This window comes from Fistularia commersonii, chromosome 8 (assembly GCF_037954325.1).
Source record: "Fistularia commersonii isolate RoL2024-O1a breed Wild chromosome 8, RoL_Fcom_v1.0, whole genome shotgun sequence".
NCBI lineage: Eukaryota > Metazoa > Chordata > Actinopteri > Syngnathiformes > Fistulariidae > Fistularia > Fistularia commersonii.
Genome location: NC_141291.1, coordinates 4,258,643 through 4,275,472, shown reverse-complemented (window position 1 = coordinate 4,275,472; position 16,830 = coordinate 4,258,643). Strand labels below are relative to the sequence as shown.

The 16,830-nt window shown below is 47.2% G+C and overlaps 2 protein-coding genes across 25 annotated transcripts in view; both read right to left on the bottom strand.

The window, feature by feature from the left end:
* bltp1 (bridge-like lipid transfer protein family member 1) overlaps nt 1–1,450 on the bottom strand; it is a 56,121-nt gene extending 54,671 nt beyond the window's left edge. For 22 of the 23 annotated variants that reach the window (XM_086150555.1, XM_086150564.1, XM_086150561.1 and 19 more), the window contains exon 1: nt 1,336–1,450. The gene's annotated coding sequence lies outside the window, so the exon portion shown is untranslated. The remainder of the gene's footprint in view (nt 1–1,335) is intronic. The other variant, XM_086150557.1, reaches the window with a different exon arrangement.
* Nucleotides 1,451–4,258: 2,808 nt separating this feature from the next.
* Nucleotides 4,259–16,082, bottom strand: c9orf72 (C9orf72-SMCR8 complex subunit). Of its 2 annotated transcripts, none has more exons than XM_086150553.1 (10): nt 15,906–16,082; nt 14,804–15,295; nt 13,747–13,842; nt 12,843–12,907; nt 12,461–12,533; nt 11,193–11,309; nt 9,992–10,227; nt 7,567–7,624; nt 6,906–7,015; nt 4,259–5,322 (listed from the first exon to the last, which is right to left on the bottom strand). In XM_086150553.1, exons 2-10 carry the CDS (start codon nt 15,248–15,250, stop codon nt 5,136–5,138), a joined length of 1,389 nt encoding a protein of 462 aa, XP_086006679.1. In that variant the 5' UTR covers nt 15,251–15,295; nt 15,906–16,082; the 3' UTR covers nt 4,259–5,135. The 2 variants fall into 2 exon arrangements, with proteins under 2 accessions (XP_086006679.1, XP_086006680.1); XM_086150554.1 differs by having other exon boundaries at nt 15,887–16,013.
* Nucleotides 16,083–16,830: the final 748 nt, after the last annotated feature.

Genomic DNA, 16,830 nt, shown 5'->3' with positions numbered 1-16,830 from the left:
GGCCTGCATGCAGCAGCTGTGTGTTGCAGGGGGAGGTTGCGCGGCGTACAGTGCACGGCGTGAGTCCAGCCCGTCCGCCCTCGGGAGTCAAACATCTTCGGCTACGGTTACAAACAAGCACAAATCCTCATCTAATCCACCTCAAACATACACCGAGTGCCAAAGCGGACGCGTAAACAGCGCCGGCTCTCGACACTGAACACTACTGGTTTGGGCAGTTCGGTCTAATGAGCCTGAGCCACATCAGCAGTCGTCAACCCTTCAACTCATTAAACAATACGTAAGGTTCACTGGGTGGGCAATGGGTTGCGCATGTCCCGAGGGATGGGATGAACGCAGAGGCCGTTGTCGTCCTCGCCGTCGCTGAGCCGTCGCAGTCAAAAGTGTTTTTAACTACGAAAACATCGGCACAAAATCTCAGGATTCTTCATCAAACACACCCTGGACAGGAGGGCTGCGCCATGAACAAATCCCTCTAGAGTGATACCTCAGCCTGTTGCTCCTTTTGTTTCTCTGTTTTTAATGCACCGATGAACTCATCGTGAAAACTAGATTCAGTGTTCAGCGTGAGATTATCTTTGCTGTGCTCACACTGTGCCCTGGAATTCAAAATACAGGCTCTACGTACAATCTTGTGTTGTTTGATAAAAGAAAAGTGGCACCTGGATGACCTAAAGATGAAAATAAATGAAAATAACACTACACTCACAGAATTGTCAAGTCCTAGCTGCCAATGTAAGGTGATGATGAGGATGATGATCATTTAATAACAAAACTATCACAAACAACTGCACAGTAACTTCTCTTTGCCTGGCTTTGTTTACATCCTGCCCGAGTAAGACTAGCCCGCATTCAAGGTATTAAAAATATATATACGTGATCACGAATGGTCAAGAACTGAATTACAATGAGAGTTAAATGGTCAGATCTTTGCAAAATGCTAAATCGGAGAGGTATTACATTTCAATTTTTACCTTTATTAGGGAATCGGGGGCACAAGCGTGACTAGCCTAGCTAATCCGAAGAGTAAAATCCAGTGTTATCCTCAGCTGTGCTAACAAACGAACACGGATCGCCGCCAAACTTATTTGACGTTTCTGTGCTTAACAGAGTTAGGGAATGATTATAAAAGGATGGTTAAGTGCCTCTGAATGGAAACTGCGCGTCTTTATTTCAATACATTCGGCGCTTGCTGACAGATACTCGGCTAACTGCTACATATTATATCGTTAGCACGGAAGGCTAGTAGGCTAATGACAGCGGGGGGAGATACGCTCTGTACGCTTCCGCTTAAAAAAACTCGACAAACCGCGTCGCTTTAGAACAGCACGATACCTTGGCTCTCCCGGTAAATCATGGGGTTTCATCTTCGCGTCGCCAACTCCGTGACAGGATCCCTCTTTACCGTGTCAGACATGGGGGAACTAGCATCCTCCGCTGCATATTTAGCTGGCCGCTTGCTAAACATGTCTTCCTGGTTCTGACGAAAGCCGGCATGTCAAGTGAGTGGCCAATCAGAGGAGAGCTTGCGGCAGGACACGCCCACCGATGGCAGACGCTGTTAATGCAACCGTTACAACTTATTTACATTTTTCTTTTTTATCAATAATTATAGCAATAGATTCTATAAACAAAAAGCTGCTGTGTATTTATTTTTTGTCTCGATGTAACGTGGCCTCGAGTTGATGAGGAGAAAACTGGCAGATATTGAAGAGTTCCCCTTATTTTTTTGCTTTCATTGGTGGAATATGAAAATAACAATTTGGTAATTCGGAGGAATGTAATATGAATGATGGAAAATAAATATACACAGAATATTTAGTCAGAAAAGATTGTTCTTCTCTTGCCCAAAGGCTAATTTAATAGATGCTGCAGAAGTTGGTGCTGCATTGAAATAATTCTGCAGCGTGCACAACAATATTAATAACATCAACTCCTTCGAACAGAATGTCCTTAAGTTTTCCAACATGGGTAAAAAACCTCTACCCTTTAAGTTTGGAAAATAAAAAATTTACCCCCCCCGAACCCCTCCCACCAACACACACTCCCACACACCTTGGAATCAATAAATGTAAACGTCTCAAATAAATCCACCCGACAGCCGTCAAGCCTTCATTAAACATCTTCGGAGGAAAATTAAAGAGGAAAAAAAAAAGGCGCGGGCTTTTAGATCCGAGTTTCAGAGTAGTTTCAGCCATCAGCCTCGCCCGTCGCTCCGGAAACCCCTGCACTGAGAGCTTCTGTCGCTAAGTTGCCGCTCGGATTCTTCACGCATTAGTCATTTCGCCGCCTTCAAGACGAGACACCTCCCCGGCAATCCGGAATCTCGCACCTTTCCAGCCTGCACAAATCTGTGATATACATATATACATATATATATATACACATATGAAAAAGAACATGTAACGTGGTGTGATGTGAGGGGTCAGGGGTCAAAGAGATCGCATTTAAGATGCCGAGGCGTCCTCACACACCTGGGGGCCTCTTGTCTCGCGACAAGACAAATGAGCTGTTTTGCAGAAAAAAGCGCCGGGCGCCGGCTGGCAGGACCGACCGGCCCTGTTTGCGGCGTAAAAAGAAAAAACACGCGGGGTCTGGCGTTAACTCGTGTGATGAGAGCGCTGCTTCACGGCGAGGCTCTCAGAAGTTCTTAAGCGCACTGAATCCCCGTCCCTCCCGCTTTTGAATATTCGGCGTTCGGAGGCCCCCGGAGGGCAGCTAATTATACTCCTCTTCAAAAGCCTCTGCAGACCCGACCGCCGTCTTCACTCGACCTTTTTTCTACTCATCTGGTGTTTCTGAGAAAGCCCCGGCCGCCCGGCGGGTTCCGGGCCGGTCGCCGAGGAGCGAAATCCGCTCGCCGCCGTTCCCCCGTGATTCCGCGGCCTTTAGAAGCGCGGCGTGACCTCGGAGGCTCATTTCATTACACAGGCTTTTAATCACGCTAGGAATAAAATGATATATATGTCAGGGGTCGAAGTTGTGTTTCCTTAACGGCGGTGTGTGTGTGTGTGTGTGTGTGATTATGTCAATGTAACCCCCCTGGGGGTTAATTAAGCCGCTTTTGCTGCCTGATGCAATTTGAACAACAGGACAACGCATCATGTCGCCCACGCCAGATGCTCTCTCGGCGACGCGGTGCATCAAAAGCGGCCGCGTCAAGACGTGGATTTTCGCACGTCAGTCAGGTATTAATGAATTGCGTCTGTTTGTTTGACCGGGGACCGCCATCGCCGGACGCGGCGCTTCAAAACAAGAGTGCATGAATTATAGAGAGCGTACGTGGGCAGAGGAAGTCCTCGCCGCTCCCCTTATAAAACCACTTTCCTCACACCATCTTTATTCATTTACTCCCGACAGCTCGCGGGGCTGCAGCCAATCCGTGCTGACGTCGGGGTGAGGAGGCGGGGTTTAACCTGTCAATCAAAGACATCCAACCATTCGCACCCGCTGACATTTTGGAGCGCGTGCCAAACTCAAATGAGGCCCAAATGTGGAGAATGTCTTAAAGTATAAGTCCCGCCATTAGATCGCAGTGTATCCACATCAATGCAAAGTGGAATTGAGAAATATAAATGATCCCTAAATGTCCAGTAAAAAAATGTTGATGCAGATGGAAGGCTGTTTCAAGAAAGATGGGAAGGCAAATACAGGTTTGTGCTTCAAGGAGAAAAAAATCGGCATGTCGTTCGTGTTATGAGGCAGCATCGGCTACCGCAGAGTATAATCTACCCGAGCATATTGACGCTAAATGCAGAGCTAAGTTTGCCAAAGTTAGCCTTCGAGAAAAACGACAAATTAGATACTTTCGATAGTTTGATCATTGATTGATGGAGTAATGTGGGTTTCTTAACCTGACAATATAAAAGGATTTATGTTGTAACAGCAACTAGTAAACATCTAACATCTATTTTGACATCTATGCAAATGCAGATGTAACATTTTGGATTTGAATGAGTAATAAATTCAGAATTATTTAACATTAAGGGGTAGTTTCATTTATACCGTTACCGTTATCATTTGAGGGCAACGTTTATGCCGATGTGGCCTTCGGTGAAAAAGAGTTTGACACCCCTGGTTTAGAGTCTTCGGTGAACCTGCTGATTGTTTTTGGACTGTGGGATGAAGACGGAGAACCTGAAGGGAACCCATGCAGGAGAACGTGGAGAACCAAGACAAGAAAACATGGAGAACCCAGAGAAACCAGCTCTTCCGGTTACTGAGAGGAAAAGAGGATCAAACTAAAAGAGAAACAAAGTGCAGAGAAAGCTTTTATTGGAATGGATTGTTGTTGTGGTGAAACCCCGGCGGTGGAAACGCGATCCAGAACATTTACAGAGAACATTGGAAAATGTTAAAGACGCACCTCCAAAACTCACATTCAAGAGCACGCCGTTTATTCGTGCGCTTGAGAGGAGGCCGCGACGGCCCCGGGAAGAAATCCTGAGACGTCGCGGTGAAATGCAGAAGCGGCTCGTGGCGCAAATTAAAAAACGAAACAAACAAACAAAACAAAAAAAAAAAAAAAAAAAAAAAACACGCCGCCTAGCACCGGATTTGAAATTTCCTATCAATCGCCGGCTCCGCCGACAAAAAGCGAGCGCGGTTCGATAACGCGGCGGAGTTATGTAAAGCCCCGCGGACGGATTATCCTCGCCACAAACAGGCAGTGTTTGTGGCTGAGAAACAAAAAGAAAAAAGAAAAAAAAAGAAATCGGCGGTGCAAATCCGTTTCACGCGCAGCCGAGTAAATGCGTTTAATGATGTCGAACACACACACACACACACACACACACACACACACACACACACACACACACACACACACACTGCTGTTTCAGCGGAGGTCTCGACAGCGGCGATTTGTCTTTCTCTTTACATCTCCGATGTTCGTTACCGTCCGATAAAACTTTCCGAACCGACAGCCCTTTTTTAATAAATAGGAAGTGAAGTTAAACCGACATCGGGAACCCGGTTTTAACGCGACTCAATCCAGAGCCGAGGGAGGGAATAAACACACGCAGACACACACACTCATTCGCACGGCGGAGAAATAAAAATAAATTCTAGGATTTTTCACGTTTCGTCAAGAGTCCGCTTCCACCGGGGGGCGCCTTGTTTCGCCGGCGCCGCCCTCAGAAGCTCATGAGGACGTCGCGCTCCTGCACGCTGGTGTAGAAGGACTTGCCGAAAACGAAGGAGTGCAGGCCGGCCCTCAGCTTCTCGGCCAGCGCCATGACGATGCTCAGGTCGCCCTCCTCCATCAGGTCCAGGTCGGCCTTCAGGCTGCGCAGGGAGCGGAACGGCTTCTTGCCCTTCTGCCTGCGAGGGGAAGGAGAAGGAACGGGGGAGGATTTTATCGTGCCGGGGTCAGCGGGCGCTAGGAGTATTATGTCGCCATGAATTATTTACGATGGGAAATGGCGTCGACACGGCTGTCATGACACCTGCGGCGGAGGGCGCCCGTCCAGCGGGTCGCCCTCCGATGAGAACGGACGTGTCTCCGCCGGGGGGCAGACAGGGATTTAATCCCGGTGGCCCATCGCGGCGTTTGATGACGGTCGTCAACCAAGACGGAGGCGGCGGGGCTAAACATTCCAAATCGGGACGAAAATATACGGTAATACCTTGACTTATGAGATGAATTCTTTCCGTGAGCGAACTCGTGACTCCGTTTGCTCCTACCGCAAATTAAATTTCCCCTTGGAAATGAATTGAAACGCTAAGCCCTCGTTTTTGTTACATGTTTTACATAAAATGTACTTTATAAATAATAATACTTAAAAAAGCAAACGTAAACAAATATTAAATGTATATACCGTGAAGATCGGACGAAGATGCTTACTTACTCGCTGCACCTGATGCTACAATGTGCTGCTGAATGTAATGTTATCGCTAAACTTGATTTTAGCGAGAGAGTAAATGCCGGTCCTCTTTTTAAAATGTTTAAACCATCCCCAACCGGCTTTGCTGGATGTCGAGTGACAACACTTCGCTTATGGTTTTCCATGATTTTTCTAGGCTACCCGGCCGCGGGCGGCGTGGCTGTTTTTAAAAGTCACTTCACAGACAGCAGCAGTCACGTCGGTGAGAACGCTCATCCCAATCTCGGCTTGTATCACAAAACCAAAGAAATCGTAGTATTTCGTAAAATCCATAAATTGACGCACTTGTAAGTCAAGGTTGCATTGTAATCCCAGGACGTCCCCTCGAAAACTGAATAAAGTCCCGTGTAGCGCGGAAGAATGGCAAAGCCCATACATTCAGTGGGCTTTGCCTTGTCTCCCATTGGGAAAACATAGATAAACTTCAGCAGATTACTAAATCTTGACCTCCGTCAAGGTTTACTATTACTAAACCTTGTAATAGTCAAGTTAAATAGTCAAGGTAAACCTTGGCTAACTAGCTTTCGGGGCGAGTTAGCTTGTGTAATAAGGCTTTGTTTTCAGTGTCGGGTGATGGTGAGCTGGATTCTGATTTGGGGACGAACGTACGCAGACGATATTGTGGAAATAAGCCGCTGCTCATCTCCTTATCCATGGAATTGTTCTCTTTGCGTCTAGATTTGAATCCGTCTGCGTTTAAGAGGTGAAAATATCCGAAATGGCATCGCTGCGTTTTCCCCTGCCAGGTCTCTTCACGCCGGCTGGACAGCAGAAAGGGCCGCCGGCCGGCGCCGCTGACAAGATGAGCGGCTGCGACGGGAACAGGGGGCGGTGACACATCGAGCTCCGTCCTGCGGGGAGCCCGCGGCTGTTCGGCAAGGTCGAGCGCTAACAAAGTCAAAGCGACGGCGGGGCGAGCGGCCAAAAGCGAGCGACCCGAAGTGTGGCGGGGGCGTATCGGATTATGTGGCCGTCTGGCGACGACCCAGAACGACACGTGCGTTTCGAAAGGAGCCTTACGTCTCGTCCTCGATGTACTTGAGCAGCGTGAGGGCCTTCCTGTGGAGCGTCAGCAGGAACTGGGCCAGGTAGGCGCTCCGCAGGGACAGGCCCGGCTTCAGCATGAACACCTGGGTACGACACAGCGCCGCGATTAGGAGCGGAAAAGGAGATGGAGGTAATACATCCCCGCCGGCTCCCTCCCCCTGCCCACTTGTGTCAACCTTGAAAAAGGGACGCGGCTATTTTTGTGGGGGGGGGGGGGGAACAAAAGGGCCGCATCTGTCACTCGTGGCGAGCTGCCGCGGTAACGGAGGACGGGCCGTTTTCCCCCGGGAACCGGGAACCGGTCGCCGCCCGTCCCCGGCGTCTGGAGCCGCCTGATGGGAGCGCCGCTCGCGGGAAACCAGGTGCCTCGGAAGAAGAAACGACCGCCTCCCGGCAGGAAAATCACCTTGTTGCTACACAACTGCTCTCTGACAGCTCTGATTCGTGCCCCGGCTCATTTAAATAATCCGTGCACGCAGCCAGCACCGTGCTTATTCCTGTATTGTTGTTCCATGAGGTGATAATAAGAAATATGGATCCTTCTTTTCCTTCTGGGACACAAACAGCATTGTAACTTTTATTAGCTACATCCTCCTCCCTACCTCCACTACTGTGTGAGTGTGTGTGTTCTTACCTCGTCTATGAAGGACTTCACTAAAGTGTCTTTATGCATGACATCTTGAAATATATTCCTGGGAAAACAGAGATTAAAGGTTAACACGTATCTGTTCAAAAACATACATAAATCAACATATGTGTGTTTACATGTATAGATATACATGCATATACACACATATATACAAATATACCCACCACACACACACACACACACACACAGACACCCACATGCATATACATGTGTGCATGTATATATCTATATATATACACATATATATACACATATACTCACACAATTTTAGACACAGAATATTTTTTATACACACACATAAATGCATACATATGCACACACACCTACATACATATACACAAACACATACATACGTGTGTGTGTATATATATATATATGTATAGACAAACACACATAGGTATACACAAATACATATATATGTATATATTGCATATACACAGACACACACAGTATGCACACACACGTGTATACAAACACACACAAATGCACACACATACGTATACATATAAATATAAAGTACATATATATGTATAGATAAACACACATGTATACACACACATATATATGCATATATTGCATATATACACATACGCATACAGTATGCACACAAACACACATACATACATACATACATATGTGTATATCTACATATATACAAATATATCATACATAGAAATCGCTTTTATTCGTCACATTCGGCTATACGTCATGAGCCATCATGTACATCAGCCAACTTTGGCCACTGCATTGAAGCCATGATGGACGACCCGTGGGCAGTGAGGGATTCAGTGTCTTGCTCAACAACACTGCGACAGGGTAGGAGGAATCGCTATGGCGACGGCACCGACCCCCTGCGCCACGCCCGAAAGGGGACCCCGACTTACATCGGTATTCCGTTCCCACGACATGACGCTCCAACTCGCATACGAGCGAAAGGTTTCCCAAAAAGAACAAGTCAGAAAACAAATATGGCGGTTGTAAACAGAACCTTCTTCCTCATATTGCTGTCACGCGACGACATGTTATCCACTCCGCTCGCCAACTAGTTCCCGTGCGAAATTTATATTAACGGCGTACGTTGGAACGATGGAACGATACTTTCTTAGCAGGTCATAGAAACGCGGCGCGCATCGTGAACCGAAGACAAAGAGCCCTTCACCTGCATCGCATTGTACCCACTTCGCAGCAGTAAACCCATAATTTGCAAAATAAATGTTGCCGTGGCAAAAATTCAAACATCACGGGCAAACTGGTTTGTGAGCGTGACGGGAGAACACGCCATCTGTTTGGGAGAAGCGACACGTCTTGGGTCCAAGCGTAGCCTCTTTGCTAAGCGCGTGCTTTGTTTTTACATCTGTTTTCTGACTTTTGTGTTATTTCTTTGTGACTTTTTTACTTCAATATGGCTCCCAAACGCAAGGCTCTTCTGATCCCTTTTGTTAAACGCACTTATTTTGGGGATTTCTTTCTCATTTTTGTTTAGAGGTTTGATTACATTTCATTTTTTCATCTTCCTACAGCCTAGTTCTTTTTCCTGAGTGGAACCTTGACTTACAAGTGGATCAACTTCCAAGTTTTCCGGGATACGAGCCGTCGCTCTGGATCATTTGAAAAACAGAACCTACATTCGCGCTGTCGCTAATTTAAGATTAGCGATAAAGTGTGTCAAATTGTGCAAGTTACATTTAGCAAAATATTGTAGCATTAAGTGTTGTAAGTTAAGTCAAGCTGTGGAGTGTGAATTGAAAACACAGATCTTCAAGCTAAATACGCTTATAAATACTATTATACTGCTCAAAAAACCCTGATTCATTTGGACTTATTTTAAGGACGTTACATCAAAGTTGTGTTTTTCCACTTTCATTTTGAGTGTGACTCCAAATCCAGACCTCGATGTGTTAATACATTTGATTTCCATTAATCACTTTTGTGTGATTTTTTTTTCATTACATTCAACTATGTAAAGAATTAGGAATTTCATCAGAATATTTCATTCGTTCAGATCATGGATGTGTTATTTTAGTGTTCCCTTTATAAATAAAACCAGTTTATTTCTTCACACTTTTTTTAATGGATTACATGATTTTATATGTTATGTCTTTTTGTATTTTGTTTTTTTAGTACATCTTTCTTATATAAAAACAGGACAAGACTAGGGAGCTGGAACGAATTAATCGCGTTTCTATTCATTTCAACAGGGAAATTTAATTCGATATACGAGCAAATTGAGTTACGAGCTCGCTCACGGAATCAGTTCAACTCGTAAGTCAAGGTACCGATTTATACGTACGACTGTAGGTTATGAAACTTGGGCTCCGACTTCAAAAATCACTTTACGTCGGTCTGCGGAAACGAATTTAGGAGGAACCCTCTGTATATCGTATGTGGAGCAGGCGGCGGCCCATCTTACAGGTCTGGGGTGAAGGTTTCGTCGGTGTGGATGACGGTGTCGGGCGGTATGTCCTCCTCGCTGTCCGTCTTCCACAGCGTGTTCAGCTCGGAGCGCATGTAGCGACGCTGGTTGTACGTGTGCTCGTGACACGGCGGCATCTGCTTGACCGTGTTGATGTCGACGTCGATGTGCGTGGTGGGGTACGGCGAGTAGAGGACCTGGCGGAACGGCAGGACGAAGCTGCCCGTCGAGTCCTGGAGGGGAGAAGGGGGACGCGATGACATGATGTGGAACCGAAGCCCAACTTTGTGCCAACTTCAGGCCAATTCCTGGTTTGTATGTGACAACTTTGCTCAAATAAAAGCACGGCATTTCTTCTCATTGGGTTAGAATTCTGAGGAATTGTCGCTGGAATGGGCCACCCCCATCGGCGTATTAAGAGCGCCACTCTTTAAAAACCATTGTTGTCACCGGCAGGCAGCTCTTTGCGACAAAACGGACAACGAGAAATGGACCAACGAAGACGTCAAAGCTCTTCTGGCCCGCTACACCTCAGAGTCAGAGGGAACTTAGGGCTCACAGAGAAACAGCGACATTCTGGACCAAAACAATGCTGGAGCTAGCTAACAGCTAACAGGGTTCTTCAAACCACAAAGCAGTGTAGGGAGAAGGTAGAAGATTTTTTGGTGGTTTGTTTATGAACTGGGCGCTTAAGGTGCACGGTCCATACCGCTGTCCCTTACTGCCTTTTGGGAATACAATACCAATCGGTTCCCCCTGGAGGAGACTAGTTCCAGAGGCCAAATATGAGGAGGACAGCTTCAACCTTTTTTTTTAAGAACTCTGAAAGCAGCTTTGGATGACCAAGATGTACTGAGATCACGGTGCAATCCTCATGACGACTGATCCCTTTCTTTTTCCTTCAAAAACAACCTCCTCTGTTCCGCAGGCGACGCCTTGAAGGATCAAAACCCGCGAGATGGAATCCATAGTCTGAACATGAAAGCACAGAAACCTTGGCAATCTTACGCGATGCGATCTTTTTGGGTTTTTTTTTTTTTTTGGTAACTGTTTCAGGTCGCAAAAAAAGAAAACAAAAAAAAACACAAAATTAGAGCACCGGCACACAAAGGCATCATCAAACAAGCAACAAATAGAAGCTCAGATCTGAACTGCATGTAAAATGCGGCGGGGGTTTGGGTGGGCGGGAGGCGAGTACCTTGAGCAGGCCCTGAACGAAGAGGCCCGTGTCGTATTTGAAGGAGGAGTCGGCCTTGCAGAGGCGGGAGCACTTCTTCTCAGCAGGCGTGAGGAAGAGGCAGAGCGTTCGCACGATCTGCAGGAGGGGAGGGGAGAGGAAGAGCGGGTTTGGAAAGAAATGGACGGATATAAACGTCCTTCTCTTGGACTCATTGGGGGCTGGAGCTGACATGTACTGGAAGGCTGGGCTTAAACCTGGACCCGTCAGATGTCGATCACGAGGCCATAAACCGGAACTTCCGGACGATAAGCCGCTACTTTTTTTCACACTGTCGCTCAAATAACGATGCGGCTGATTTGTGGATTTTTATGGGCTGACGAACTTCACGCCGCCAAAACGTTTGGCTTCACCACATCGGGCCGATGAAATTACCGTGAAATTCTGAGGCTGTTCAAATCCAACACTGAAAAAGACAACTTTAATGGTTTTGATAGCGATCAGCTGGACGAGAACAAAACAGGATAGGAAATGGATGGATGGATGGACTTTTCCTTATGTTATTTATTACTAATCTTTTTCATCAGCCAAGTTACTGGCACTGTTCGGAAAAAAAGCATTTCCGGCACTTATTACATTAAAAGTTCAAAAAATGTTTCTTTCTGTGTCAATATCTCATGTCACAACATGGACACCTATGGCTTATAGACAAATGCGGCCTATATATGTACAAATATATTTATTTAGTTATTTTTTTCTGGTGCAGCTTATAGTCCGGAAATTATAGTATATATATATATATATATATATATGTGTAAGGATAAGGATATACTTTATTGATCCCCATGGGGGAGATTATTTGTCACAGCAGCATAGCAGTTACAGTATTAATAAATATGAATAGAAATATAACTAGAGAGACAATTACGATAGCAAAAGATATCCACAAATAAATAGGACAGCAGAGAGAACAACAACACAACATCAAGGATAAGAATAGACAACAGAATGGGGGAAAAAAAAAAAAAAAGACAACCAAAGCGATAACAAGGAACACAGAACAAAAAGAGAGTGACAATAGAAATGACAAAAATAAACAGAACGCGAGAAAGAAAGAAAGAGAGAGACATCCGACCGTTCACACCACAATGTAGAGCCTTGTCCTTTTATGGACGTATCCCACTTTTGGAGCAACTCTAAATGGGAGTAGTAACAATCACGCACACACATACAACACCCACTCACACACACTTTGAATCTGATGCCGGATGCCTCTGCGTTGGATTTACCTTGTTGACTTTCTCTGCGTTGCTCCCGACGACGATGGAGCACCCGCAGGTCTGCAGGTGGGAGCTGACGGCCCTGAGCGCGCAGAATACGCAAGACGTTAGCAGCGGTTCGCATCATCGGCGCGGCGTGAATGGTTTCTGGAACTCCAGAATTCTGGAACTCCATGAGAGCGGCCCCTGGGACCTTATAGACTTCCCCCCCCCCAAACCCTGACGGGATTTCGATGAATTACTTCCAATTTACGAGAGCCGAAGCCTATTTGTCCGCGTGCAACCAGGGCTTTGGTGGCCGGGGTCGACAGACCCGAAGCTAGATAAATAGCCCCCGCCGTCTCCGAGCTGCTACTCATCGCTGGAAGGCTGTTGGCCCCGGACCGCTTACTTGTGGAGGAAGTCCTCGTGGCAGCTGTCTCCGATGTCGTCGTCGTTGAGCACGGTGTCTTTTATCTGCTCGGCGGGGGAGAAGGAGAAAAATAAAAATGGGCTTTTGACAAAGAGGGGAGAAAATGGGACAAAATAAAAACTACGACCACGGAGGTGTCGGGTTCTGATTCTGATGAGTTCAGTACTTCGCAAAGGAATCTGTGACACTGTTTGACCCAAAACACAAGGACGCGAATGTTTATTTCAGACATTCAGACGCATCAGGGAGAGAAATCGCAGCTCGCTGCTCCGGACCAAGGCGGTTGGGTTATCTCCACCCTTTTCTTACATCCCTTTTATCATCGTTTTACCAAGTTGCAGTATGCAATTAATTAAACCTTTGTGTCTCCGAGCGTCATCTTTGGGCTTGTTCTGTCAACAGTGCCCAATTTTAAAACACGGAAATCAGCCCCTGCTTATGCTACCTCAGGCTTACTCCCACCCTTCCTATCCTGTCCGACTCCACGTCCCTTCACCAGTGCATGAAAGTAACCTCAGCATCTCTTACTGTATCATTTCAGCTATTACCATGTAACTGCTACTTGGATCTGCTCTTTATTTATCCGTGGATGTCTTGCTATCTTCTGTCTCACTATTTATAATCATATTTCATTTACTTTTTTTTGACACAACTGTTATGCTGCTGTTATCCAGCATTTTCGATCTCTCTTGTTCTTGCTACTCCGGTCGAGGCAGAAGGTTTTCCACGCCGGTAAAACAAGCTCTTGCTCCTATCCGGTTTCTGGAAATCTTTTTAAAGAGCGCGGACCAGACCCGCTCTACATTGAGAACGTCATCGGACAACTGTGTTGTGGATGCCACGTCGATAGAATCTGCGTGTACAGTACGTGTGTGTGTCTTACGTCTACATCCTCTGGCACACTGTGTGTCTTCATGGAGGCCAGCAGCTCCATAATAGGGACGATCTCCAGGCCCAGCACTGCGGTGATGTTGTAACCCTGAGGGCGGAAAGAGAGCAGACAAGGAAGCGCTGAACTCAGGACCGCTGTGAAGACGCAACAGAACAGCCGCCACTTTCACATCTCCTTTTGCTGTGTTTTTATCAAAATGGTGCAATTTAACCAGGAATGGGGTGGGGTTATAGCCTTTAGCGAAACTGCTAACTACGCTAACTAGAGAACCCGTGCAGGCACGGGGAGAACATGGAGATTCTGGACTCATACTTCCACACTGGTGCAAAAAGCAAATAAATTCCAAGATGAATTCCATTTTTTAATGACTAAAACATAACATACACTTGTGTAAGTCACTCTTTGAGTTGTGTCTCCGTGATTCGGAGCTCCATACATGTCAAAGCTGCTTCTTATTTCGCAGCCTCGTCCTCAAAACATGAAGGCAGACAGCGAAAACAAACAGGGACTATTATTAATCCCCCTCCATTATTAATGGCAAAGCTAGTAAATGTTATTGTCTTTTTTGTCGAGGGGAAACGGAGGAGTCCAAACACGGGCGGGCGGAGAAGACGAGTCACGTGGGGAACCGAGGGCTGATACAACCATCCGGAATTCCGACGCTCACCCCCGCGTGACCCGACTTTGCAGCAGCGTCTGCAATTATAATTGAGTTCATTCAAAGTTGAGGCGCTTTGCTCGCGACGCATTCCCGTCTTTTTGCCTACTTCTATTATCACCTCTCCTCGCCGGCTGCGCCAGCTGACGCTCTCATTAGCTAACGTACCCCCCCCCCCCACGCCCCTCCCTCGCCCCGCACAGGGACGCCACTTCATTATCCTGCCGCTGCCGCCATCCCCGATGGACAGTGGGGACAGATTAGATTTGATCCTTTTAGAACCGAGGGGAACTGATGCAATAACAATCGAAAAGGGTAATTGTTTGCTAAGTGGAAGAGGGTAAAAGGGCAGAGACGCCAGACAATCGGTAACAGTAGCAGCAGGGATACCTTCTGCATCCAGATGCGTCCTTTGCGGATGGCGTGTTTTAGTCGCTCCACGCAGATGGCGTGCAGGGGCAGGTAGAAGGCCAGCTCGGTCTGGGGCAGGATGATGGACAGAGCGCACGTGTTCTTGTCCTCTTTCAGCTCGCCGTCGAAGATGAGCGACACGATGATGACACCCTTCTCGGCCAGCACGAAGAACTTGACGTCCACCGCGCCGCATTCTGCGCTGCGCAGGATCTCCCCGTTGAGGGTGTGATTGGCTAGAAACGTCACCTCGCCGTCACTGAGGAACATCACCTGCTCACCTTTCGGCGCCCAAATGTGACGGACGCGCGGGCCCAGGATGTTGTCCCAGTAGGCAAAGGTGGCGGCCACCAGCGGGCATTCCCCCTGCACCGTGACCTCAGATTTCGCCACGGCGGGCGACTGGGGTGGACAGCCGGCAGACATCGCGGTGGCGCAAGAATGTCACCGTCTGAGAGGCTGGATGTCAACCTAGGGGAAAAAAAGGGATGTAACTAATATTACATGGCAAAGTCTGGTGGAGAATACTTTGTCAACTATTGATAAAGCAACCAATCAGTTCCTGAAGGTATTATGATAAGATCCCAGGATGAATCGACATGATCAATACAGAGTTACTTGTTTACTTCATGACGTCACATGGACAGACCGGAAGTGAGTTGAGAGGAACCTCAACCTTCCACTTTCTCCTTCCAAAGTCATACTAGAAGTACTTCATGCAATAGTTGATGTGAAACAAACGATGTATTCCGTTGTCTTCCTTCCAGTGACATCGAAAATAAGCCGTGTCAACCGTCAACTTTTGATGTTTTAATTTGTACTGCACAGACGTCTGACAGCTACACGGAGTCTGTCTCTGACAATTTGTCGACAGCAGGGCGATGCTTAAACGCGATTGTAGTAAACATTCAGGTTTTCTAATTACAGAAACACACACTGGTATCCAGCTAAACTCCCTGGTGGAATCTGAATTCCACAATGAAATAGGTAACAACAAACCTGAACTATTAAAGCTTTTTCGCGAAAATACAGAGAAAACATGCTAACATGCTAGCTGCTAACCTGAGTTAGCTACACCTACGTTGACAATGCATGAAAGTCGAAGTCGTGGCCGGATTATTGCGTCTTCCTCCCCGCCGGTCCGTCGCTTTCCCGCGGCCAGGCGTTCAAACGCAGCAGAGACTCTTCATATCTCTTGTTATTGTTTTTCCTGGAACCGTCCGTTACATGCAGGAGCGAAGTGCTCGCCGAGAGTCACTTCCGTGTACGTCACTGTTACGTCATCCGAGCGCCAACGCTCCCTCTAGCGAGCAATTCAAGGAGCAATTCAAGTCAGGTATCTTCACTGTTTCAGCAAAATCTGCTGTTTGTATTTATCTGCATGGACCCCGGCAACACAGATGAATGTGTCTGCGGGCAGTTCGCATTTGCTTTTCTAATTCCCTCCTCCGGGAACGGCGCGGCAGCTCTGAAACAGATGACAAGTTGTGGAGACGGGAGCACCGTTCCAGATGCAGATGGACCGCAGGAAACTACGTGTCAGGTGAAAAGTGCCTTTTCTTTCCTGTTCTACGATACGCCTGGCATTGTTGTGACAGCAAATCACAAGAACCGGACACATCCGTCTCCATCATCATCGGGGGTGGGCGACGACTTCATTTCTTCTGACATCCACGGACCGTGACAGGTGTGAAGACGCCACATTCCCGGGCGCCTCCGTGCACACAGCTGAGCTCGCATCTAATATTATTCCTAATGGCCTCGGCGAGACACTAATTGGACGGCTGACGCGGTTGGCCCTAAACGTCTCATCAGCGATGCGGAGTCAGGGGCGCACGCAGACCAGGTGCCTTATTATGTCACACAGCCACCGCCCAAATAGGGGTAACACGATTGCTCTCAGACGCTCCCTCCCGGGCTTCCGCTACGCTTCGGATTCCGGTCGTCGTCCATTCTCCTCAATTTCAATCTCCCCGGCATCCGTGACTGCAAATCTCGGCGAGGCA

Coding starts and splice junctions, on each gene's coding strand:
- c9orf72 (XM_086150553.1), bottom strand. CDS start 15,250: ATGTCTGCCGGCTGTCCACCCCAGTCGCCCGCCGTGGCGAAATCTGAG. Junction 12,908..13,746: donor GTGTGCCAGAGGATGTAGAC/GTAAGACACACA, acceptor CCCGCCGAGCAG/ATAAAAGACACCGTGCTCAA. Junction 12,534..12,842: donor CACGAGGACTTCCTCCACAA/GTAAGCGGTCCG, acceptor CTGCGCGCTCAG/GGCCGTCAGCTCCCACCTGC.